The 25756-nt window shown below is 36.1% G+C and overlaps 1 protein-coding gene across 1 annotated transcript in view; it reads left to right on the top strand.

Annotated features, from left to right (window-relative positions):
* The window catches only part of PTPN13 (protein tyrosine phosphatase non-receptor type 13), a 236035-nt gene that overhangs the window by 179056 nt on the left and 31223 nt on the right, over positions 1 to 25756 (top strand). Inside the window, exons 22-40 of the mRNA XM_060012209.1 lie at positions 162 to 269; positions 441 to 572; positions 1937 to 2400; positions 3423 to 3554; positions 4853 to 4946; positions 7613 to 7698; positions 8397 to 8559; positions 9920 to 10134; positions 10249 to 10347; positions 11731 to 12098; positions 13264 to 13444; positions 14705 to 14866; positions 15372 to 15543; positions 15645 to 15855; positions 19207 to 19277; positions 21647 to 21708; positions 23983 to 24076; positions 24792 to 24929; positions 25029 to 25117. Coding sequence (XP_059868192.1) covers positions 162 to 269; positions 441 to 572; positions 1937 to 2400; positions 3423 to 3554; positions 4853 to 4946; positions 7613 to 7698; positions 8397 to 8559; positions 9920 to 10134; positions 10249 to 10347; positions 11731 to 12098; positions 13264 to 13444; positions 14705 to 14866; positions 15372 to 15543; positions 15645 to 15855; positions 19207 to 19277; positions 21647 to 21708; positions 23983 to 24076; positions 24792 to 24929; positions 25029 to 25117 — 3041 coding nt within the window. The remainder of the gene's footprint in view (positions 1 to 161; positions 270 to 440; positions 573 to 1936; positions 2401 to 3422; positions 3555 to 4852; positions 4947 to 7612; positions 7699 to 8396; positions 8560 to 9919; positions 10135 to 10248; positions 10348 to 11730; positions 12099 to 13263; positions 13445 to 14704; positions 14867 to 15371; positions 15544 to 15644; positions 15856 to 19206; positions 19278 to 21646; positions 21709 to 23982; positions 24077 to 24791; positions 24930 to 25028; positions 25118 to 25756) is intronic.

Genomic DNA, 25756 nt, shown 5'->3' with positions numbered 1-25756 from the left:
ACTCCATTTATAGTTATTATAAAATATTGGCTATATTCCTGTGCTATATAATATATTCTTGTAGCTTATTTATTTTATACATAGTAGTTTGTACCTCTTAATTCCCTACCCCTGTCTTGCCCCTCCCCATGAAGATCTTTTTAAAATGTGCTGTTTCACAGGATTTCAAATTATTGGTGGAGAAAAGATGGGAAGACTGGATCTAGGTATATTTATTAGTTCAATTACCCCTGGAGGACCAGCTGACTTGGATGGATGCTTAAAGCCAGGTATTTATTTTTAGGTAATTTCCTAAGTACTTAACTGACAGGCATGAATTTGCACAGATGGCAAAAGTAGAACTTGGGCAAAACAAAACTAATGAGGGGCAGGTAGCATTTCTAAGATTTAGCATGAATTTCTCTTTGATATAGAAAATATTGGATCGTCTATTTTTACAGGAGACCGTTTGATATCTGTGAATAGTGTGAGTCTGGAGGGGGTCAGCCACCATGCTGCAATTGAAATTTTGCAAAATGCACCTGAAGACGTGACACTTGTTATCTCTCAGCCAAAAGAAAAGATATCCAAAGGTAATGTTGTGAATGGCTCTTAGCTGTGTGTTCTGTTTCACTTTCCACAAAAATTTCAATACGTGGAGCAATAAATTAGATTTAAACTTATTTCCTTTCTGGAAATGTAATATGTGTAGTTCTGATTGCTTTAATTTTATGCATCAGTATAACTTTTTCATTCATCACTTCTAAGATTTTCTGTCTTATTCTTCTTTAGTAATACATGCATAAAAATGGATTTGTTGTGCAAAATCAATATCACTTAATTAAATTCTGAGTACTCGGTGTGTTCCATCACTTCTTAGGCCAAATCAGAAATAAAATTCTTAATAATTGCCTAATTAATATAGTTATATAACAGTTACCTATGAAGTCCTGTCGTGAACCTGATTATAAAAGGATACCAACACACCAGAAATGTAGAAGCAAGACCGTATCATTTTGTCTCATAATCCCTGCCATTAGCATGTTGTGACAAAAAAGGCACTTGACAAAGACCAGATGACTTGAGTTCAAGCCATACCTGAGCCACTTATTAGCTGTGTGATAAGTCCTCTTGAGCTATGGTTGTTTTTCTTTCTTTAAAGCGGATACAGTGACCTGGCCCTGCCTTGTCTGTCTTGCACAGAGTTGTCACGAGGATCAAGTGGTGGGGCAGTGTTAGAAAGCAGCACACACAGCATGTGCAGTGAGCAGTGAGAAAGGCTCAGAGTCCAGGGGCAGATTCTGTCTCACTGCTTAACACTTTATACTTCTTACTGACTTTTAGGAATTCTTTGTATATTATTTAAGTTTTCCTTATTTGCTTGCCATGTAAGACTTCATTTCTAATAAACTTGCATCTGTAATTCTTTTACGCATGTCACCTGTGGATTGTGTCTTAGGAAAGCTTTCGTAAGTGGCTTTTTGAAAGAACTATGTATGTAAGGAATTCGGAGTTGCCTTCCTTGATAATTACTTGGAGTCCAAAAAATGCAGTCTGATAAGACAATATAAAACAAGTAAATATATAACCATTAAATAAGGATCAAGGATTTTTGGAGATTCAAGTTATCTCTAGTTAGGGAATTAAGAAAGTCTTCACAGGGGAGACTCACTAGAAATAGGTCTTGGAGAATGGAAATGAGGAGTTAAGGCAAAAGGGGTCCACATTTCCATAGAAGCTGCGGAAAGAAAGACCCAAAGAGGAAGCAAAGGAAACAGAAAGCATCTGCTACTTTTGTTGAGTCCTTGTCATGGTTCCAAGCCCTGGTTCATGTGTCGTATGTGTGTTATCCTGTGTAAAATCCTCCCAACAATCACCAGGGAACATTGTGCATATATGTAAGCACAAACATGTGTCACTAACCTGTTATCCTCATTGCCGGATTTTGACTTTTCAGTGCCTTCTGCTCCTGTGCACATTGGCATTGGCATGAAAAACTACATGAAGAAAGCTTCCTACGTGCAAGACAGTGCTGTAAATTCTTCTGAGGATCACTGCTGGCCACGTGGCACCCCAGGGCACATCTCAGATAGCTCATTTGGGCTGTCTGGGGGCCTGCGGGAGGGAAGCCTGAGTTCTCAAGATTCCAGGACTGAGAGTGCCAGCTTGTCCCAGAGCCAGGTCAATGGTTTCTTTGTCAGCCATGTAGGTGACCGAAGCTGGCAGGAATCAAAGCACGGCAGCCCTTCCCCATCTGTGATATCCAAAGCCACTGAGAAAAAGGGGACTTCTACTGACAATAAGCAAAGCAAAGCTAAAAAAGCAGGCATATATGATGCAACAGATTACTCTGACCGTGGAGATTCAGACATGGATGAAGCCACTTATTCCAGCAGTCAGGATCATCAAACACAAAAAAAGGCATTGTTTAATTTGAATCTTTGTTTTTTTCACTTAACAAAGCAAACAACAGCAAATATATTACAGAGCAGAATAATCTACTATAAACTGAGTACATTGTTCTGGAAAGGAGAAATAGTTTATATATTATGCTACTAACTGCTACTGCATTTGTTGCTAACTTTCAGAGAAATTAGCAGCTTTGAATACTAACTCCAAAATGGCTGTCATTCTGGGAACTTGCTACATGATTACATAAAGGAATGAATAATCAGATTATGATTGTTTTCTATAAATTGTTTATCTCTTGATATTTATATTAATAAGAAAATTTAATATCTTAAAAATAGTTCCTAAATAGTTCATATAATGGACAGTTGACTTTACTATTGATAGCCTAAATTATTCTGAAGTTCTGAATGTATGATAATAAGAGCAACAAAATAGAAAATTGTTCATTTCCTAGAAATTTTAGAAATGATATAAATTTATACGCATATTCACAAGCGGGTTCAGAAAAGAACCTTAAGCCCTTTGTTCACTGAAAAACATTCCTCGTAAGAGAGTTATGTCCTTATAAACTGGGCTTAGCTGTTGTGTCTGTGTTTATAGTGGATTTGTAAACATTAGCAAAGTAAACATGAGGCCTACTCATCTTAAAGGCCCAAGTTAAAAGCTACTGCTTGATATGTATTGTTTTTTAAATGAAATGGAAATACTTTCTAAATTTGAGTGTATAAAAAGCATTGGATAAGGATTATGTAAAAGCCAGGTTTGAACTGGGTTCTGGTCTTCCCTCTGCCATATCTGTTTGACCTGAGGAAAGCCCTTTAATCTCTAGACCTCAATTTCCTCAACCATAAACTATGAAGGCATTGGATTAGATGATCCCTAAGATCTCTTCCAAACTTCATGATCTTCAAATCTACTCTGTCCCTTAATGTCTTACTTTTTCTTAATTTAAAAAAAAAACACATATTGATCTTCCATTAATAATTCAGTTTGACTCTAACAAGAAATCCTGTTTGTTTTTCTTTATTAAGGAATCTTCCTCCTCAATGAATACATCCAACAAAATGAATTTTAAAACTTTTCCTTCATCACCTCCTAAACCTGGAGATATCTTTGAGGTTGAACTGGCTAAAAATGAAAACAGCTTGGGGATAAGTGTCACGGTACTGTTTGACAAGGTTTTCAAATGTTTTCTCTTCTCCATTTCCAGCAGCCTATTGTATGTCAATTTATTAATTGAATTATTTTGCTTCAAAAGGGAAACTTGTCAGATATTTCCAAAATTAAAAATTGAATTATATCTTAAGACTTCTTTTAAAAAACTTGAGTGTGCTACTCACTTTTTCCTGTGGTTTAAAAGAAATTAGACAAATGCTGTTTTCCCCCATAGATCTCATACTTGCTTAATCTGAATACAAGACTTGAAAAATATAAAATTATATTTTGTTTGTTAATAAGTAACATACTTATTAACAAATAAGTATGTTTTGTATACATTTGACGTCTTCTGCATTAGCATGGAATAATACATTTTAACCTACATTAAAATAATTAAAGTCTAATAAATGTTTATATGGCCTTTCGCTTCATAATACATCTTAACATGTAAATATGATTAGTATCTTAATATTAGAAGTTCCCAAGAATATATGTAGTACTTTTAAAGTAGGTAAAATATGAGCATAGGCTATTTGATGAAATCACTTTAGAATTCTATTAATGAATACACTGTACCCTAAGTGTAACATTATCATTTATGACATTTGAAGGATATTGTTAGTTATGAAAAGCCATTTAGAAGTAAGGTAGAAATAGCACTCTTAACATATAGAGATCAAAAAGCAAACCTACTTTTCTTTCAGTTTTAATAATACTGTAACCCTTTCCCCCTTGTTCATAAATTCCTTGGAATTTTATTATCTTCCTATTGTGAAGGGAAATAAAAGCTGAATATCCACAAGAGATGGAGAATCTACTCATTAGATCTCATCTACACTGTAACAAAACTTCTATACCAACATCTTTTAAAATGAAAAGAAAATTTTGCCTTGACTCATGAGATTTGCTTTCAGATTAGCAAATATGATCTGAAGTATATTATTACATATGCTGTTTTTTCTGACAGTTATATTCTCACACTAATATTGCATGGATGGATTTTTGCTTGCTGCTTGTGTGTAATGCATGGTATAGACTTATAAAAGGAAGAGCAACTCCTCATACAGTCAAGATCTGGCATGTTGTTATTTTCTGAATAAAGAATTTTTCTAAAAAAGTAACTGCTTTAACATTTGGAAAACTTACTAGAAATAGTCTTGGGTATTGAAATAATTGCATGTGCTGATGTGATGCTGCTGCTTTGGCTGATGAATTGAATGCTTTCTATGTCTCAGATTTGAAAGATAGAGTGGGAAATTTTTCATATTACAAAATGCTATTTTATTTGTCTTTTTCTGCTTAGGGAGGTGTGAATACCAGTGTCAGACATGGTGGCATTTATGTGAAAGCTGTTATTCCCAAGGGAGCAGCAGAGTCCGATGGCAGAATTCACAAAGGTAGACTGTTTGTGTGTATGGGAATTACATATAGGATTATCACTTCAACAAATAAAGAAGAAATTGGAAAGTTGATACAGATGTTCAAATTATTCATAATATGAAATAAGAACATATCAATTATTTTAAGACTACAGCATTAAAAAACTCCTTGATATAATTCCAAAAAAAATATTTTTTTTGGAGTATAATTGCTTTACAGTGTTGTTAGTTTCTGCTGTAGAACAAAGTGAATCAGCTACATGTATGCATATATCCCCTCCCTCTTGAGCCTCCCTCCCACCACCAACCCCCACCCCCACCCATATCCCACCCCTCTAGGTCATCACAGAGCATTGAGCTGAGTTCCCTGTGCTATACAGAGCTGTAGCAGCAGCTTCCCACTAGCTATGTTTTACACATGGTAGTGTATATATGTCAGTGCTACTCTCTCAATTCGTCCCACCCTCCCCTCCCCATGCTGTGTCCACAAGTCCGTTCTCTACATCTGCGTCTCTTTTCCTGCCCTGCAAATAGGTTCATCAGTACCATTTTTCTAGATTCCATATATATGTGTTAATATATGATATTTGTTTTTCTCTGTCTGACTTACTTCACCCTGTATGACAGACTGACTCTAGGTCCATCCACATCACTTCAAATGACCCAGTTTCGTTCCTTTTTATGGCTGAGTAATACTCCATTGGATATATGTATCACATCTTCTTTATCCATTCATCTCTTGATGGACATTTAGCTTGCTTCCATGTCCTGGCTATTGTAAATAGTACTGCAGTCAGTGAACATTGGGGTACGTGTATCTTTTTGAATTATGTTTTTCTCAGGGTATATGCCCAGTAGTGGGATTGCTGGGTCATATAGTAGTTCCATTTTAGTTTTTGTTTTTTGTTGGTTTTTTTTAACACCTTTATAGGAGTATAATTGCTTTACAGTGGTGTGTTAGGTTTTGCTGTATAACAAAGTGAATAAGCTATACGTATACATATATCCCCATATCCCCTCCCTCTTGCGTCTCCCTCCCACTCTCCCTATCCCACCCCTCTAGATGGTCACAAAGCACCGAGCTGATCTCCCTGTGCTATGCGGCTGCTTCCCACTAGCTATCTGTTTTACGTTTGGTAGTGTATATGTGTCCATGCCGCTCTCTCACTTCGTCCCAGCTTACCCTTCCCCCTCCCCATGTCCGCAAGTCCATTCTCTACGTCTGTGTCTTTATTCCTGTCCTGCCCCTAGATTTTTTTAGATTCTATATATAGGTCCATCCACCTCACTACTAATAACTCAATTTTGTTTCTTTTTATAGCTGAGTAATATTCCATTGTATATATGTGCCACATCTTCTTTACCCCTTCATCTGTTGATGGACACTTAGGTTGCTTCCGTGTCCTGGCTATGCAGTGAACATTGTGGTACATGACTTTTTGCATTATGGTTTTCTCAGGGTATATGCCCATTAATGGGATTGCTGGGTCATATGGTAGTTCTATTTTTGCTTTTTAAGGAATCTCCATACTGTTCTCCAAAGCAGCTGTACCAATGACATTCTCACCAACAGTTCAAGAGGGTTCCCTTTTCTCCACACCCTCTCCAGCATTTATTGCTTGTAGATTTTTTGTTGATGGCTATTCTGACCATTGTAAGGTGATACCTTATTGTGGTTTTGATTTTCATATCTCTAATAATTAGTGATGTTGACCATCTTTTCATGTGTTTGTTGGCAATCTGTGTGTCTTCTTTGGAGAAATGTCTGTTTAGGTCTTCCACCCATTTTTGGATTGGGTTGTTTGTTCTTTTGATGTTGAGCTGCATGAGCTGCTTGTATATTTTGGAGCTTAATCCTTTGTCAGTTGCTTTGTTTGCAAATATTTTCTCCCATTCTGAGGGTTGTCTTTTGGTCTTTTTTATGGTTTCCTTTGCTATGCAAAAGCTTTTAAGTTTAATTAGGTCCCATTTATTTATTTTTGTTTTTATTTTCGTTACTCTAGGAGGTGGGCCAAAAACTCTTATTTTAAGCTTATTCTCTCGTATCAGAAAATATCTTGACAGTGTTTTAGTTCATGTTTTGAATTGATACTTTCTAAGAAGCAAATTGCCAGAGATTGCAAAAGGGATATTGCCCTTGCAAAAACCCTGACATCTGCATTTCTAATAAGAACTAACTAGGTTTGTTCTCTCCAGTCTCTCTACATTTGTAGTTCAGTTTATCTTTTTTCCCTAATTTAAACAGATTTTATAATATATACAATATTCTGTTCTAAAATGATTAGCCATAAGGCTTCCCTGGTGGCGCAGTGGTTGAGAGTCTGCCTGCCGATGCAGGGGACACAGGTTCGTGCCCCAGTCCGGGAAGATCCCACATGCCGCGGAGCGGCTAGGCCTGTGAGCCATGGCCACTGAGCCTGCGCATCCGGAGCCTGTGCTCCACAACGGGAGAGGCCACAACAGTGAGAGGCCCACGTACCACAAAAAAAAAAAATGATTAGCCATAGAATTGAGAAAGGAATTAAGTACATGTTAAAGAAACTCTGTGACACAGTTTTGTCCAGAATTTGTCTGAGTCCCTCCTCAAGCAAATTAGTACAAAAACGAGACCATAAGGTATTAAAGAACATGTAGAATCTTTATTTTATGATTTGCTTCTTTCAACATTACTGCCTAATTTGTAGGTGATCGTGTCCTAGCTGTCAATGGAGTTAGTCTGGAAGGAGCTACTCATAAGCAAGCTGTGGAGACACTGAGAAATACAGGACAGGTAATAGATCATTATACCAACCTTTTCTAGATACCATAAAACATAATAATGTGTGAATAATACCAATTTCACTGAGATCTCCAAATTTATTAGTCAAGAAACAGCCTGATTCGTGTAAACATGCTTGTATTTTTCCCTCCAAACTGGGAAGCAAGTATTATGTTGAGGATTTTTATTTAGGAAGCTGGCTTTCTCTGTCACATTTAGCCCTTATATTACCAGAGATCTGACAGGAGGAAGGAGGCAGATTGCATTAAAAAATTTTTCATAAACATGTACAAATATCTAGTGATTTTCACTTCTAGTTATTTCAGCCCAGAGGCTAAATTCACATTGGTCTAATACATTTTGAGTCAGGGAGTTTACCAAATTATTTATAAAGATCTTTATATTATTAGGTTAGTGGTGATTTTATTTTAATACCTGAATTTTCTATAACATGTTTATATTATTTTTATAATAGAAGTTTTTTCTTTCTAATAGTTTATCTTTTTATACAGTTTTCAAAACCTTGATTTTGAAATTTTCAGTCCCTTGCTTTTTCCCTCTATTTTTTTCTCCCTCTACTTGTATTTTGGTAGACCAGGTAGTTAACTTTAAATGATTTTATACCATCAACTATACGAAGTCCTGAAAACTTACCTACTTTCTTATAAAACTTTCTTCTAAGTTAATGAAGTACTGTTCTATTTGTCCAGGTGGTTCATCTGTTGTTAGAAAAGGGACAGTCTCCAGCATCCAAAGAACATGTCCCTGTAACCCCACAGTGTACCCTCTCAGATCCAGATGCCCAAAGTCAAGCCCCAGAAAAAATGATGAAGAAAATGACTCACATAAAAGACTACAGCTTTGTTACTGAAGGTCAGACCTTGGGAGACTGTCACCTCACATTAAACTTATTCCTGGATTATTTAAAATGTGATTTTTACATGTTGGATCACAATTCATACCTGGGTCTCTTTATTTATTCTTGTCAAGTGTAAATAATAATCTGATGCAGCACTATACTAAATTAAAAAAAAAGACACGTTTGTAGCTGTTGAAGTCTGAAAGGCTTTGGATAATGAAATCATGCACAAAGCAAATTATGGTCATTTAATAGTGCCTTAAATAGTTGTCAAATTCAAAATAAAATTTGTACAGGAAAAGTATAAATAATTGCTGAGAATGGCTTCAAACCCATATGAAACCTTGACTCTTACATTTTTTATATTTCTGTTTAATTGTATGGACTTGTGAAGCTAAGCCTGGGCAGAAATTCACTAACAGTTCCCAGATACTGGTTTTTCTTACAAACTTTGCTAGCCTTTGGACATACCACTAATTGGAAGTAAAATAAGGAAATTAAGACTGATGTGGTAGTGAGTTTTTCATAAGGCTGAATGTGTTCATAATATGGAAGTGCCCTCTGAGTCCATCTGTCTTCCTTTTGAGGTTATAAATGTCCTTTACTTTATAAATGGTAGTGGTGGTATTTGGTCATTGTTTTGTCTTTATTTTAAATTTTTCTTTGATTATACAAATGTTAGCAACTCTGAATTATTCTCCAAAATAAAAAGAAAATATTAGCCCAAGCTATATTATTTTCCCTGATTATGAAAATAAAATTAGTGTATCCACTTAATCTCACTGCCTTACATTCTTTATTTCCTCCATTACTCTTTCTCTAAATATGTTTTTCATGCTTTCCGGGTTATTGTTCTTTTAATTTCTTTTGTTGATGAGAATTTTATCACAATGCTTTGCAATTTTCTGGATTAAATTGTACCTCACCTAAATATTAGAAGGTCACCTCACTTGCCCTTAACTCTTCTCTATCATCTGTTTTGCTCTTCTTACCATCTCTTTCCCATTGTATACCTGAATTTCTCTTATTCTTCTCCTTTCTTGGTTTTTTCCCTCTTTTTCTCTGTCATTGTACAGTTTTATAAAACATATGGAATTAAAACATAGTTTCATTTTCAGAACCCTTATTTCAGAACCCACTTTTCTGTTCAAACAGCATATTAGTTCATGCAGCTTAAGTTTTCTTAATAATAGAGAGTGTGAAATAGGATTTAAATATAGAATAAGCATACAATAATTGCATATAAAGCTGTAAATACGGTGGAAATGGGCTTTTTAAAATGTATCTAAAAGTATATATGTTTATATGTTCATATGTATACACAGCCTGTTAAGAATATTTACTTTCTTTATTTTTTTTTTTTTTTTTCTCCAGAGAATACATTTGAGGTGAAATTGTTTAAAAATAGCTCAGGCCTAGGGTTCAGTTTTTCTCGAGAAGATAATCTTATACCCGAACAAATGAACATCAGCATAGTAAGGGTTAAAAAGCTTTTTCCGGGACAGCCAGCAGCAGAAAGTGGACAAATTGATGTGGGAGATGTTATCTTGAAAGTGAATGGAGCCTCTTTGAAAGGACTGTCTCAGCAGGTGAGCCCCCAGCATGTGGAGTGCAGCATTTTTAATGAGTTAGATTGGCTTTTCAGAATGATTTCATAATGCTGGTTTAACTGTATCTTCATTTCTCACTCATGGTACCCACAGGAAGTCATATCCACTCTCAGGGGAACATCTCCAGAAGTATCCTTGCTTCTCTGTAGACCACCACCTGGTGTGCTACCAGAAATCGACCCTGCTCCTTTGGTGAGACTTAGGAAAAGTAATTTCTATATTTACAGAGTATCAATTGAATGATTAATTCAGTTGTAGTGGTTTCATCATAGTTTGATCTCCTGGGTTTCATCCTAGTTACTTCTTTAGCTAGGAGTATTATCTTGTGTGGGTCTCATAATCTCTGAGTGTAATCTATGTTTGTAATATAAAGTAATTTAGTTCACTTTCTCTTCTCTCCCTTCCAATTCTAAGATTCTAGGATTTTAGGAATTTATTTTCCAAACATAAATACAAAAAGACATAAAACAATGGCTACAAAAACCTTTTGTCCATTTCTTCATTGAATCAAATTTGGAAATGTAATCCTCATTCTGAGCTAGTTTAGATGAAAATGAGAATTATTTAAGATTTTTTGCCTTAACTTTTAATACTAGAAATCACATAGGCAGTATGTTTGTCCATTTCCTTTCTTATGTTAAGGAATAGCTAAAGGATCCAAAATCTATTTTGATGGTTATTTATACATTGCATACTGATAGGTGGGAATCCATACATAGATGAATAATAATCTAATTGAAAGACAGCCTCTGGCCTGTCTACTTAAAATAGTGCTCCGTTACCAATGAACATGATACCTGTGTATGAAAGGCAGGAGTGTCTGGCCCCAGAAACTTTAACCCTTATATCCGGGAGAAGGAGGGAGTATTATAAGGACATTAACAGGAAAGTAACATTTCTGTAAGGTGCATTATAAATAGCATTTTAAGAGACTACATTGATTTTGGGAACCAGATAGAAAGAACTGAGTGGAAATTTCTTGAGTATGTAAATTGATATGATCTTTCTGGAAAGCAATCTGGAAATATTTAACAAGGCCTTTAAAAACATCTTACGTGCTGAATATAGAAAATTCTATTTCTGTTACAGGAAATTACAAGGAAATAATGAGAAACTCAGGTGAAAATCTACATACAAAGAAGTTCTAGATTTCTATTTATAGTGAAAAGCTAGAAACAACTCTGTATCCAATAAAAGAATTCTGAAATAAATTAAAGCTATAGCCATCTGTAAGATTATTATATGGTTTATGCAGTTGTTTTCAAAGCATATTTAAGGATCTCAGAAGATACTCATGGTAGAAACCTAAATTTTGAAAGCAGGGTACAAAGTATGATATTAATATATACTGTAACTCTGATTATGAATGAAAGTACAAGTTGTACAATATTAACAGCTGTTACTTTTATATATGATTTTTTCTCTAATGAGAGAAAAAAATAACATTTTTATTAGCAAAAAAATGAATATCTTAATAGGAAGTGCTTATGTTTAACACGTTCATTTTCAACCAAATGAAAATATAAGTTAATATAAGTTGTCACACTCTGATCTCTTTAAATGTGTCCATTACAGACCCCACTGCACTCTCCAGCACAAGTACCTCCAAACAACAACAGTAAAGACCCTCTTCAGACAGCATGTGTGGAGCAAGGCACCAGCTCAGATGAAAATGAAATGTCTGACAAAAGCAAGAAACCATGCACGTCCCCATCCAGGAGAGACAGTTATAGTGACAGTAGTGGCAGTGGAGAAGACGACTTAGTGAAAGCTCCAGCAAAGATACCAAACATGAGCTGGAGTTCAGCTTTGCATCAGACTCTAAGCAACATGGTGTCACAGGCACAAAGTCAACACGACGCACTCATGAGTCAAGAAACTACCATTTGTACCATGTTTTACTATCCTCAGAAAACACCTAATAAACCAGAACTTGAGGACAGGTATTGTCAATATTATGTGTAGCCCTCAAAGCAGCTGGTTAGTGTTAATAACAAGAGCAGCCACCTCCATTTCTCTAAGAATGAAATGTGTCTATCTGTGAACCTCACAATCGTTAGGCAGAAGGTGACTCTATTGGATATCTAGCTATTGCGTCTGACAGTTTTAGTTAGCACACTCTCTACCCATTTGACCTGAGCCTTGCTGCTCTTTTGAGCATATTAACTAGTAATTAAGAAAGTTTTTTGTATTTCACCATCATTCATATTATTTACCAGAAGGAGAAGAGACTTATTTTGATAGTGATGGGATAGAAGAATAAGGAGTAGACATATAAAGGGAAGCGGTAGGGAGGAAGTGGGTAGAGAGTTTGCAAAAGGTAGGACATAAAAGAGTACTGAAGAGGGGGACAGAAGAAATGATCGAAAGCATAGAGGAATACAAAGGGAAAGACTACATCTACACCTATGAGAGTCATTCAGACATTTTATGGTTTAGCTACAACTTTGGGTATATTCAGGTCCAACTATGTATATGTTCAAGTTTTTTTTTTTTGTTTTTTTCCTATTGTGTCATCCAAAATAACTACAAGAATAAGACTTACTCTTTTCTTATTTCCTTTTTCTTATGTTGAAACACACATTAGGCTTCTGATAACATTAGCTTCAGCCTTGAATTAACAACTAGGAGTCAAAAGTATACCTATTTAGGGCTTCCCTGGTGGCGCAGTGTTTGAGAGTCCGCCTGCCAATGCAGGGGACACGGGTTTGTGCCCCGGTCCGGGAAGATCCCACATGCCGCGGAGCAACTGGGCCCGTGAGCCATGGCCGCTGAGCCTGCACGTCCAGAGCCTGTGCTCCGTTAAGGGGAGAGGCCACAACAGTGAGAGGCCCACATACCGCAAAAAACAACAACAAAAAAAGTATACCTATTTAACTTTTCATACTGATTTTTGCAGCTTAAAGAGGTAGACAGAGAATAAGAATCAGTAATGTTGGCATAGAACAGATGTGAAATAAATTCATAGTCCAGAATCAGACAAAAAGTAGCTTAGGATCTCAATAAAAAGCAAACATAAATATTTGTTGAGCATTTTCTGTTTGTGGCACAAACTTACTATATTGACATTGCAATGTGTTTGAAAATAGTCTTACTTTGTCTCTGTAGTAATCCTTCCCCTCGACCACCCGCTGTAACTCCTGGGCAGAGTTGTCAATCTCAGTCAGAATCTGCTTCCACTAATGCAATGGATAAATGTCATAAATGTCACACTTCTGAGCCAACTAGACAGGAAAGCTTGACGTCTTTGAAAAATGACTTGGAAAACCACCTTGAAGACTTTGAACTGGTGAGTTATTTCCTTTGTATGAAAAAAATTCCATATTTTCTCAAGTAAAATGTAGTCCTCCACAGTTTCCCTTTAGGGAAAAGGCTGTGTTTTAGATTAGCCTCATATCTATGTTCAGTAAATAGATAACATATCTGGCTGGTATGTTTCTCTGCTGAGAATTAGGGAAAAAGGCAAAAAGACCTGAGTATAAATCCTGACTCTACCACTGACTTGCTGTAGTTTGGCAGGTGCCTATGGACAAATTACTTAATCCTCTGAGTCTTAGTAGTTTTAGCTCTAAAATGAGACTAGTAACCTCATAGTATTGTGGTGAGGATTAAATGAAATAACATATGTAGAGCACCTAGCACAGTACCTGTTATTTCCCAAATTCTGATGAGTTACCTGTTTAATTTTTAATCAAGTTTGAATGTAATTTTATTCTCCTCCACACTGTTTTATGGGTGCCTATAAATGGAATCCTTTTCTTTACTAATAGCCCTAGAACTTCTAAAGCTACAAATTCAGTTTGGAAGCCAGCCAAATTTCCAAGAATAATATGCTTAACACTGATTCGAAATCACCCTTTTTCAATACTGTTTTTATTTTTGTTACCTAAGTAATAAATATTTATTATAGGAAAATTAGAAAACAAAAATTAAAACCACCTATAATCTCACCACTCAAAAACCATAAACATTTTGGAGTTAATCTTTCCAGGTACTTCATTTTCCTATAATTGCATGTGTGTGTGTGTGTGTGTGTGTGTAGCATCTACATCTTCAACTTCATTCTCAGCAACAGAGTGAAAATAATCTTTGAACAATTTCCTTAGAAGTCTGTCATCATGCTTGTAAGCTGTAAGCAACCTTATCTCAATTGAAATCTAAAAAAAAAAAAATTATACAACTAAATACCTCAAGTTGTGATATTTAGTCACCCAGACTTCATGTATTTACCCCCAAAAAAACTTTCTTTTGTTGCTCTTGGCATGGGTGTTTGTCACTGTTTGTTCTGAAAATACAAGAATTGAAGCATGAGTAAGTTCTGTCTCAGCTATCTCTAGACAAGCACATAATGTTGAATTTAAACTCAACTCTTACATGGGCAGGGAGGCATTTTCTAGAATTGGACATACCTGGCTTCTTCACTTGGGCAAGTTAAGTAACCTTTTAAGGTGTAGTGTCCTCCTGTGTTAATCAATGGAAATATTTGTCTTTCTCTTTGCCTTTACAGCAAAATAGACAACCTAAAAGAATCACTGTTTTCTTCCCTTAGGAGATGATAGAACTCCACATTACCCTAATTAAGTCGGAAAAAGGAAGCCTGGGTTTTACAGTAACCAAAGGCAATCAGAGTATTGGTTGTTATGTTCATGATGTCATTCAGGATCCAGCCAAAAGTGATGGAAGGCTAAGACCTGGGGACCGGCTCATAAAGGTGAGACATTTAAACAGACTCTGTGCAAATGTGACCAGAGATCAATCCAGGACCGAAGAAGGAAAAGCAAGAAGGTTGAGTTAATATAATACTCTATTTCACTGCTTGGTTTATGTTTTCCTTCTCCACCTCTTAAAAGTAAAGGCCTTTATATAGTAATAATTTGGAAAATGCTTAATCTCAGTTAAGGCATTAAACAAGCTATCTTGGGTCTCAGGAAGAGAAAGTTTCTTAAATTGCTATAAGAATAAATTTTCTGTATTAGCAAAGTAATGACATTTGTTAGGTATTTTACATTATTATTTCATTTATAATTACTTGGTCATTGTGTTCATGATTTCCACAGTAGAGGGGATTACCAATAAACTAGAGACCGTTCTTTATTGTGAATCTCCTACTGGCTAAAATAAATTATATAAAAAGTTAGGGAAATTACTGTATTTTGTTGGCAACTTATGTGTTCCAGTAATTGTAATCCTACTTTGCCCCATTCTCATTTTTATAGGTTAATGATACAGATGTTACAAAAATGACTCACACAGATGCAGTGAATCTACTCCGAGCTGCACCCAAGACAGTCAGATTAGTTCTTGGCCGAGTTCTAGAATTACCCAGGATGCTAATGCTGCCTGATTTGCTACCTGACATTACATTTACATGCAACAAAGAGGAGCTGGGTAATGCAAATTCAGGCTTTGTGCAGTGTGATTTTTCTTGGCTAGATTAAGAGTAAGTACTGTTAAGACTAAGGAAACAAATATTTTTCTGTTCCCTAAAGGTTTTTCCTTATCTGGAGGTCACGACAGCCTTCATCAAGTGGTATATGTTAGTGATATCAATCCAAGGTCAGTTGCAGCCACTGAGGGTAATCTCCAGCTCTTAGACATCATCCACTATGTGAACGGAGTCAGCACACAAGGAATGACTTTGGAAGAAGCTAGGAGAGCATTAGACATGTCACTGCCTTCAGTGGTGCTGAAAGCAACAAGGTACTCTACAGTTATTCACGGATTTTGTTTGTGTGTGCACATGCATTTCAGGCCATTAAAAGATACTAGGTTTTCTTAAAGATATTCCTGAATTAGTAATTCACAGACTAAGTGAATGGGGGTTAGTAATTTATGTGCTTCCTTCATAGTAGTCAAATGTCGGTGCCAGTTTTCATGCCTCGCACCTGCATCCCACACTATCCAGAGCAATCCTCAAACAGGTCTCAGCAATCACTGGAGTAAAGCAAGGGCTGTGTGCTGATTGCCTTAGACCTAAATTAAGACCAGCCCTGATGAGGAAAAGGGATAAGAATGTACTGACTGGCCCAGGCCAGTCCTGGCCGATTCCCAGAGCTGGGACACGGTCAGTCCTACCTGAAAGTCATGTCTACAACCAATGGGGCATAGACCATCACATTCACTATACCTCATGACAATTTCACGTTATAAAAAATGCTAATAGCAACTTTTCTTTCACTTAATGGAAATAAATTGAAAAAAAATATGTATTAGTTTCTCTTTTTTTAATGTTTTTATTTATTTGGCTGCATTGGGTCTTCATTGCGGCATGTGGGACCTTTTGTTGCAGCACTCGTTGAGGTGCTCATTGCGGTGCATGGGCTCTTTGTTGCGGCGCCCAGGCTTCTCTAGTTGTGGCATGCGGGTTTTCTCTTCTCTAGTTGTGGTGCAGGCTCCAGGGTGTGTGGGCTCTGTAGTTTGCAGCAGGTGGGCTCTCTAGCTGAGGTGTGCGAGCTCGGTAGTTGTGGCACAGGGGCTTAGTTGCTCCGCGGCATGTGGGATCTTAGTTCCCCAACCAGTGATTGAACCCGTGTCACCTGCACTGGAAGGTGGATTCTTTACCACTGGACCACCAGGGAAGTCCCTATGTATTAGTTTCTTACTACTATTAAATTACTACAAATTCTTTGTCCTAAAATCAAGGTGTTGGCAAGCTCCCTTCCATAGGCTCCAGGAGAAAATCCATTTCCTTGCTTTTCCAACTTCTAGACATTGCCCATATTCCTTGGTTCATAGCCCTTTGCCATCTTTAAAGCCAGCAATCACAGCACTCTCTGCTTTGGTCGTCACATCTTTCTGACTCTGACATTCCTACCTCTCTGTTTAACTTATAAGGACCCCTGTGATTACATTGGGTCCAGCCAGATAATCCAGAATAATCTCCTCACCTCTAGATCCTTAATTTACTCACATCTGCAAAATTCCTTTTGCCATGCAAGATAACATATTCAAAGGTTCTGGGGATTATAATGCAGACATCTTTGGGGGGCCATTACTCCACCTGCCACATGTACATGAACCCGGGCTTTCTAGATTACGGTCTTATGTTACATAAGAGAAAACTTCACATTTGTATCTGCGATACATGGTGAGTTTTATATAGTATGTCTTCCAAAATATAGAAACTGTTAATTAAATCATTTGATCATAAACCCATTTTTCCTTCTGAACCTTTAAGTTAGATTGTATACTTTTTCCCTTGAACATAACCCCTGACCGGTTTTCTTCAATATTTATAAAAATTAGATTGGCATACAGTTATTTTCATAGGTGTACCTGAATGTTAATTAGTGGAGGAGGAGAGTGTTCAAACAACCTGGAAAATGTTTTTATGAAAACATTTCTGCTAACCATAGATCTAGATGAATTTTTTGCCTCCAAATCACTAGAGCAGCCCTTACCCTAGGTCTAAAATCAGTTTCTTTTCTCTTTCTACTTTTATCTTTGCTGAAGTCACTACAGTACAGTAGTAGCTGTAGATACAGTAGATACAGTAGTAGCAGTCATAGTTACCTTACCCTTCATTCTTCTTCCAGCTCTCTCTCCTCTGTTGTTTTATTTCTGCCCTCTTTTAAGTCCACAGGGGGGCTTTCCTGGTGGCACGGCAGTTAAGAATCTGCCTGCCAACTCAGGGGACACGGGTTCGAGCCCTGGTCTGGGAAGGTCCCACATGCCGTGGAGCAACTGAGCCCACTAGCCACAACTACTGAGCCTGTGCTCTAGAGCCCGCAGGCCACAACTGCTGAGCCCATGTGCCACAACTACCGAAGGCTGCGTGCCTAGAGCCCGTGCTCCGCAACGAGAGAAACTACCGCAATGAGAAGCCCGCGCACCGTAAGGAAGAGTAGCCCCCGCGCGCAGCAACAAAGACCTAATGCAGCCAAAAATAAAATAAATAAATTTATTTAAAAATTAAAGAAATAATAAAGTCTACAGGGTAACAGTAATGGAGGGTTGTATACTTGTGGTAATTATTTGTCAAGAGCTGTAAAGTGTCTGTAATTTTACCCTATTTGCAAACTAATAAACTAGCCAGTTATTGTTTTATGAATGCTGGTAGAAGATATGAAACTCCTGTATCGGAAACAAAAGACCTTATTACTAAAGGCACAGCAAGCAGCATGAGCATGGTATTGGTGTCGCTTCCCATGTCCTCCAAGTCCCATGGAGATGACATATGTGGGCCTAGTGGGTTTCTGTACATGCAGTGGGTTATAGTACAGGAGAAGAGTACTGTAAGAAGAGCCAGGGAACCCACCACTTTATAGCAGCCTGTAAGAAAGCTTGCATTTTGTTTGGGTAGAGAGATTACATAATTCCTCAAGCTTGCTCACCATGAACATAGCCTTGAGAATTGGCCCAGATAAAAAGTGGTTAGAGCCTTTGCATTTCTGAGGTACCCAGCAAGAACATACAGGGTTGCTTAGGACCCATGGCTGATTGCCTCTCCCAACACTGTATACCTTAGGCAACCTCCCTTTTCTTTCAAGTATTAGCAACAATAAAATCACATTCTAATACTCTTCCAAGGTGCTGTCTCTTGACTGCTTTTCATGTTGGGTTGTACTATTCTTATAATGCTTTGAATATATGTATTTTGTCTAGATTTTCACTTAAAGTAATTCCAAAGAAAAACACGTATCAGGGGCTTTAGATAGGCAAAACTTAAGTGATCTGTGACTTCTGAGTGTGGTTATCTTTGAACTATCACTTGAGTGACAGTGAACTAAGTTATTAGATCATGAATATTACCAGTGTTTTAAATGAGAGGGGAAATATGGTGATGTATTGAACTGAAACCCAAGAAAGATTATGTAAAGAAGTGATTCTTAATCTTTTTTCAGTCAAGAATGTCTCCCTCAACCATGTATAGATGAACCCCGATAAAATTTTGTCTGCAGCTTCAGGAAGTACCTAGACCCCCTGAAGCCCATCTAAAATAAAGCTCCTGAGGCTAAATAGTTAACAGATGGCTTGAAGGATATTTAAACAAACATCTTAAATAATTTGCAATTGCGTTTTGTTTTGTTTTGTTTTTTGTAAACAACACAGAAATGGTCATCCAGTGGTTCCCAGTTCTAAGATGTCTGCTGTTTCAGCTCCAAAGTCAGCCAAAGCCAATGGTAAGGATATAGTCATTTTATGACAGCAAGTAGTTATAGAGAGGTAACTATTTTTTTCCCCAAAAGCAAGTTTGGATACTATCACCAAAATGTTTTTATTGCCCTTCCAGACTGTTTTGCAGGATCTGAGTGAAAAAATTACACTTAAATAAAAGCATCTCTAATATTCTGTGCATAATAGGAAAGAGTAGAGCAGCATGGCATTTAAAGCCAGATAGAACTGAGTTTACAAGTCCTGTGTAACCTTAGCAAGTTACTTGATCTGTATCTAAGCCTCTATTTTCTACCAGTAAAATAAGAACATTAATAGTATCTATCTGTTAAGGTTATAATGAGACATAAATACAATAATATACTTGCCACAATGATTGTCACATAATAATTTATTCAGACAGTTACTAAATTTCTTCTCTATGCCAGGCAGTGTACTGGGCATTGTGAATATAGCAATGAGTAAACAAAGTATCTGTCTTATATTCTAGCATAGTAATAGAAATTGTAATCTTAATAGTTGTGGCAGCAAACATTAATTTAATGCTTTTTCTGGACTAAGCATTCTTCTAGATGCTCAAATCCTCACAGCAACCCTGTGAGACTAGTATTACTATTATCCTCCTTTTATAGAAGGGGAAACCAAGGGGCAGAAAAGTTTGATAACTTGCCCAAGCTACAGGGTTAATAAATAGTCAAGCCAGAATTTAAACCTAGGATGTCTGACTCCATGCTCTCATTCACATAATCAGGCTCAGTAAATGCAGCTTTTATTGATAGTATTCATATAAGAATGTTAGGTACAGGGGAATGTGGTTGAACTTAAAGAGTATTTGAAATGTAAATCCAGTACTTCTTAGTACTTCTTATATAACTAAACTTTTAGGTTATCAGGCAGTAGTATCTAAATACCAAAATAGCTAAAAGAAATCTGCCAATTGCAGTTGTAGTTTGATTATCTTTGTTCTCTGTTGTTACCTGAATGCCTTAGGGGTCCTTCTTGCTGCTTTCTAATAGTTCTGGTTCACATTAGAGTCAAACTACTTCACAGAACAGTCAGGAGAGCATTTTTCTAGTGACCTCTGAGAACACTCCTGTTTGTAACTTTCAAGGCAGAGGAGGGTAGCTGTGCCCTGCCCCCTTGTAGAAACTGCCTAGTAATCTGTCTTTATGGGATTCTCAGGCCTAATTTCTTTATGAATTCTGAAAATCACATAGTATCAGTAATAGGAACTCTCTTGTAGTGATGAAAATGTAAAATGGTACAACCATTTTGGAAAGCAGTTTGACAGTTTCTTAAAAATTTAAACATATGCCCACCATATGATCCAGCCGTTCCACTCCTGTTTGTTTACTAAAGAGAAAACAAAGCATATATTCATACACAAAAACTTGTACAGGAATTTTTTAGCAGCTTTCTTTGTAATAACCAAAATCTAAACCACTCAAATGTCTAAAATCTGTTGAATGAATAACCATTTGTAATATATCCAAGCAACAGAATACTACTCAGCAATAAAAATGAATAGATTGTTGATACATGCAACAACATAATTAAAATAAAATAGGTATGCTGAATGAAAGAAACCAGACAAAAAAAGAATCCATATTGTATTATTCAATTTATACAAGATTGTACAAAAGTGCAAATTAATCTATAGTGACAAAGGAGATTAGTGGTTGCCTGGGGACAGAGGGGGAGAGAGGAACAGGGGGAACAGATGGGAGAGATTACAAATAACAAACTATTGTGCTTTATACTACTCCAGTATGATTCTTTTGAACCAGTGGTTCATTTTTGGTATACTTTTTAATTATTTTTCCTGGTAGTTTAATAAGGTATCTCCTGGAAATAATGAATCTAATTTTTAACTGTAGGGGAAACAATATCATTTTTAATATATGTATTGAATTTTTGTGCTGATATCTAAGAGTTAAAATCCACATTTGGTTTATAAATATACTAAAAGTCCTTTCCAGTTGTATCCATACTTATTTTTCTGTGTTAAATTGATAGTCTTTGTGAAATGAGATAAAGGACCTACTATCTTTCCAGTGACTATATAGTTCAGCATCTGTAATGTCTCTTCCATTTAGTTGGGAAAATCTATATTTAGTGTCTCACACTAGAAACATTTAGCCCAAACTGAGCTTTTATGCAAACTATTTTCTTTTAAGAAATTGGCTTTGTCCTTGGAATAAACCCTTCTCTAATATTTGATTCCATTTAGTTGATTTTAATCACTTTGTGATATGACCTCTCTTAGTGTATTAATAAAAATAAGAACATGCGCAGAAATATGGGTTTTCTTTCACTATTTTGTTGTCCCTAATGTGGTTCTGAGTGGCTCATCCTTTTCTTTCTGTTCTTCCTTCAGGTCATCACATTGTGGAGCCTTGTGGCAAACCGGCACTCACACCTAATAACTCATTCTCCAAGGTAAGTGAAAAGCCACCTTCTTTGTGTCCTACTTCCTTATCTAAATAAGTAGCTTGTTTGTATTTTGAACCAAACTGATTTCATATTTAAATATTTGCCTTTTTTAGACACATGTATTGATTTTTAGATACATGTACTTAGTGAACTAATAGGACTTACTAAGTAACACACAATGAAAAGCCCCCACACAAGTAACCCTACATCATCGGGCACACATTCAGCTCTTAAATAGGCTGATTACTTATATAGATAGCTTTAGTGCTGGGATTTTTTATTAATATGCACAGTTCTTTTGGTTGTCTCTTAGATACCCAGAAGAGAAAAATGTAATTAAGAGTGGGTTAACATTGACCAGCAGTGACTCTCAAATGACAGATCTCTGCTACTAGTGAGGCAAAACTGTAGTGGCAAAAGAAATAGGCTTACTTGCTTTTTTAAAGACATAGAAAATGCTTTACTACATAATAAAATGAAAGAACCTAAATCATTTAAGATTATCACAGGGAAATCTGGAGGTGTTTTAACAAAAATATTTTAATACGTAACTAAATTCCACTTTCAAGCTCTTTATTTAAGGCTACATTTATACCCATTTGTTTGGCTAACATTTCTTTTTACTTTCTGGCATGTAATATACACAGCTTCCAGCTGGATCTTCATTTCATGGAACTGTTTTATCTCACACGTATCTCATGCAATCTATTCTCAACCTCACTACTCAAATATCTTTCCACGTAAAATCCAGAGCTGAGGCATTTCCCTCCTAGTAATCTGAAAATCTTATCAGCTCAACAAGATTTCTGGAATTAGAACTTTTGTTATTCGTGATTGTAAACATTTTTTGTTGGAGTTAAAATCTTCCAGGAAGTCTCCTAAATGATATTCTGTCCTTGAATACTAATGTCTGTACTATGAATTTCTCATGAAGAGTGGAATTTTACAATCCAGTGAAATTTTTTGACATTATGTAACCATTATTTATGAAGAGATAATTTCATTGCATCTACTATCTCTACCTTTTATCTTTTTTATTCTTAACATCTTTATTAGAGTATAACTGCTTTACAATGGTGTGTTAGTTTCTGCTTTATAACAAAGTGAATCAGTTATACATATACATATATCCCTATATCTCTTCCCTCTTGCATCTCCCTCCCTCCCACCCTCCTTATCCCACCCCTCTAGGTGGTCACAAAGCACCAAGTTGATCTCCTTGTCCTATGCGGCTGCTTCCCACTAGCTATCTATTTTACATTTGGTAGTGTATATATGTCCATGCCACTCTCTCACTTTGTCCCATCTTACCCTTCCCCCTCCCTGTATCCTCAAGTCCATTATCTATTAGGTCTGCATCTTTATTCCCGTCTTGCCCCTAGGTTCTTCATGACCTTTTCTTTTGTTGTTTTTTAGATTCCATATATATGTGTTGGCATACGGTATTTGTTTTTCTCTTTCTGACTTCACTCTGTATGACAGACTCTAGGTCTACCTTTTATCTTAATAAAAAAAGTAAAATCTTTAAAGCAAACCACGCTTTATTTGTATAAAATTATTTTAATTTATTCTAATCATTTAATATTGCATTTTGCCCTAATCATCTTTCTTTCAATAGGCTACGTGCCATGAAGTGCTTCACAATTAACCATTGAATTTAAAAGTTACCTTCCATTTAATTAGTACCTTATAGTTATGAATCCATTGCTATTTTCCTTAAATTGAGATGAGGTTTAGACTAGATTTGAAAATCTTTATAGCCAACAGTTGATCAGATTGCTAAACTGAAGACTATGTCCATGTAACAACTTCACAAATACTTAAAAGATTGACTTTTTTCTCATTTCCCTGAACTTCTTAGTAGGTCTATTTAACTTTTCAAAAAAGTTCTATGGAAGACAGATCCCATAGAATATGCCTTAAAAAGAGATTTCTGCAGTCAAATAAATTTAGGAAATACTACATAATACATTTCTCTTTTGACAACTCAAAATTTATATTAGTAAGCATTGTGAGAATTCTTGGAATAAAAATATTGATTTAATGTTGCTTAATCTAGTGTTTCCAGGCATATCTGATGATGGAAAGTCCCATACCCTTTGCATATTTCATTGCACTGATATCTCCTAGAAGCACTGATACAAGGTGGGGAGATATAAAAAGGATTTTGTACCAAGAAAGAAAGGGAGAAGGACATGGAGGGACAGTGTGCAGTCCCTTCCTAATCCTGGATGTTAGTAAAATAGAAAACTAATGATTTGCTTTGGTTTTATACTTTAGGTTAATGGGGAAGAAATAATTGAAATTTTGTACCCTGAAAGAAAATGTTCTACTTATCAGATGAAGGAATCAGCAGACCTGATTCTATCCAAAGGTAGTTTCCCAAATCGAGTCATCCAGTTACTCTAAATGCCCTAATAATTCAAGTAATAAAGAAATGTTGGCAGCCTTTCTTATTTGCCTTACATGTTTCTGTAGCTTTAAAAGGAAAGATTATTGTTCAGAGAAATAAAAGAACAGCGTAAAATTAATATTAGCTGCACTACTGTACAAATGTCCAGTATTCATTCTCATCTCTAAGATTAAAATGATTTTTAAATGATTGAAGAGATAGCAGTTTTGTTTGATAATTGTTTCTTGTATTTTTTTGAAGCAGCAATTCACTGGCTACCTAATAACTGAGACATTTTTTCTTGGGGATGTTTGGGCTGCCCTATTATATCCTTAATCTTTGTAACATAACTTCTTTGGTTGAAATTTCTTTAGTTTCTTTTATAAATTAACAATTTGGGATTAAGTTAGGGAAATAAACATTAAATTATTAATGTCCTTTGAAAAGGTGTATCACAGAGATTGATTTTGGTTTATTCAGTTGCATTTGTGTGGTCTTTTGTCATAACAGCCAAAGTAGCTCTAGAACTAAAAATGGCTGGGTCCCATTAGTGTAAACCACTTTTCCTGTCATGGCTGGTTTTTCAAAGTGGATGCTTAAAATTTGAAAGACCTGGCATATTATATTTGACACATTGTCTCTTTCTCATACCAATATTTTTTAAAGTAAAATCCCATGTAAATTACTGTTTTTCAAGAATCTGATGTACAAGAAGATGATATTTATGATGATCCTCAAGAAGCTGAAGTTATCCAGTCTCTGCTGGATGTTGTGGATGAGGAAGCTCAGAATCTTTTAAACCAAAATAATGCAGCACGAGATGCCTGTGCTCCAGGTAGATGAACCAGAATGAGTAAGTTGGTACACGGAAGGAGTACAGGAAGGCCTCTACAGAGCATTTTAATTCCTCTTGGCCTATTTCTTTCTTGCCCAGGTGCATTGAAAACCATTGGGAAGTTATGTGAAGAGAGAGCAGAAGATACAGACTATGATGGTTCACCTTTACCTGAAGAGTTTACGGAGGTAAGGATAATACCTAGGTAAACACTCTGTGATGCTATATCTTGTTAGAATTCTCTGATGAGGCCTTACCTCTCCCTACCTACCAGTTTCCCTTCTAAGTATTAAAGATAATATCCTGATGGCTGGTTAGTAACCTCAGTAAGAATTAGAACTGATGTCATTTACTCATTTTGGAGAAAACTTGCCTTTAAATCATTTAACCTCTTTTGGTGAAGGTTTCCATTCAGGAAAATAGTGCCCAAAAATCTTTTTTTTTTTCTTTTTTTGCATCTTCATTATTATTACACCAAATCAAAGTTGGTAATTCCAAGATCCCATTCCAGTTAATACCTAACCTAGGTAGAAAACTTGATTTTTATCCTTGAGTGCTTGTTTTCTTCTGCCCCTCATGGATCCTTGGTCTTAATTATCATGGAAACATCTCATTCTTTCATTTACTCCGTGGCTTTTGCTCTGATTGCTCTGCAATTTCAGTTGAGACATGTTTTAAAAGATTTAGACAGCTGACATTCATAATACATTAAACTAGTTGGATGCAAACTAGTAAAAATAAGCTGTACAGGAATTAGTGCTTAATATATAGTATATACGTTTGTTAAAATCTTAAAAAAAATAAAACCCCAAAGTTGGAATCATCTG

This window comes from Delphinus delphis, chromosome 5 (assembly GCF_949987515.2).
Source record: "Delphinus delphis chromosome 5, mDelDel1.2, whole genome shotgun sequence".
Taxonomy (NCBI): domain Eukaryota; kingdom Metazoa; phylum Chordata; class Mammalia; order Artiodactyla; family Delphinidae; genus Delphinus; species Delphinus delphis.
This window is presented reverse-complemented; position numbering and strand designations above follow the sequence as displayed.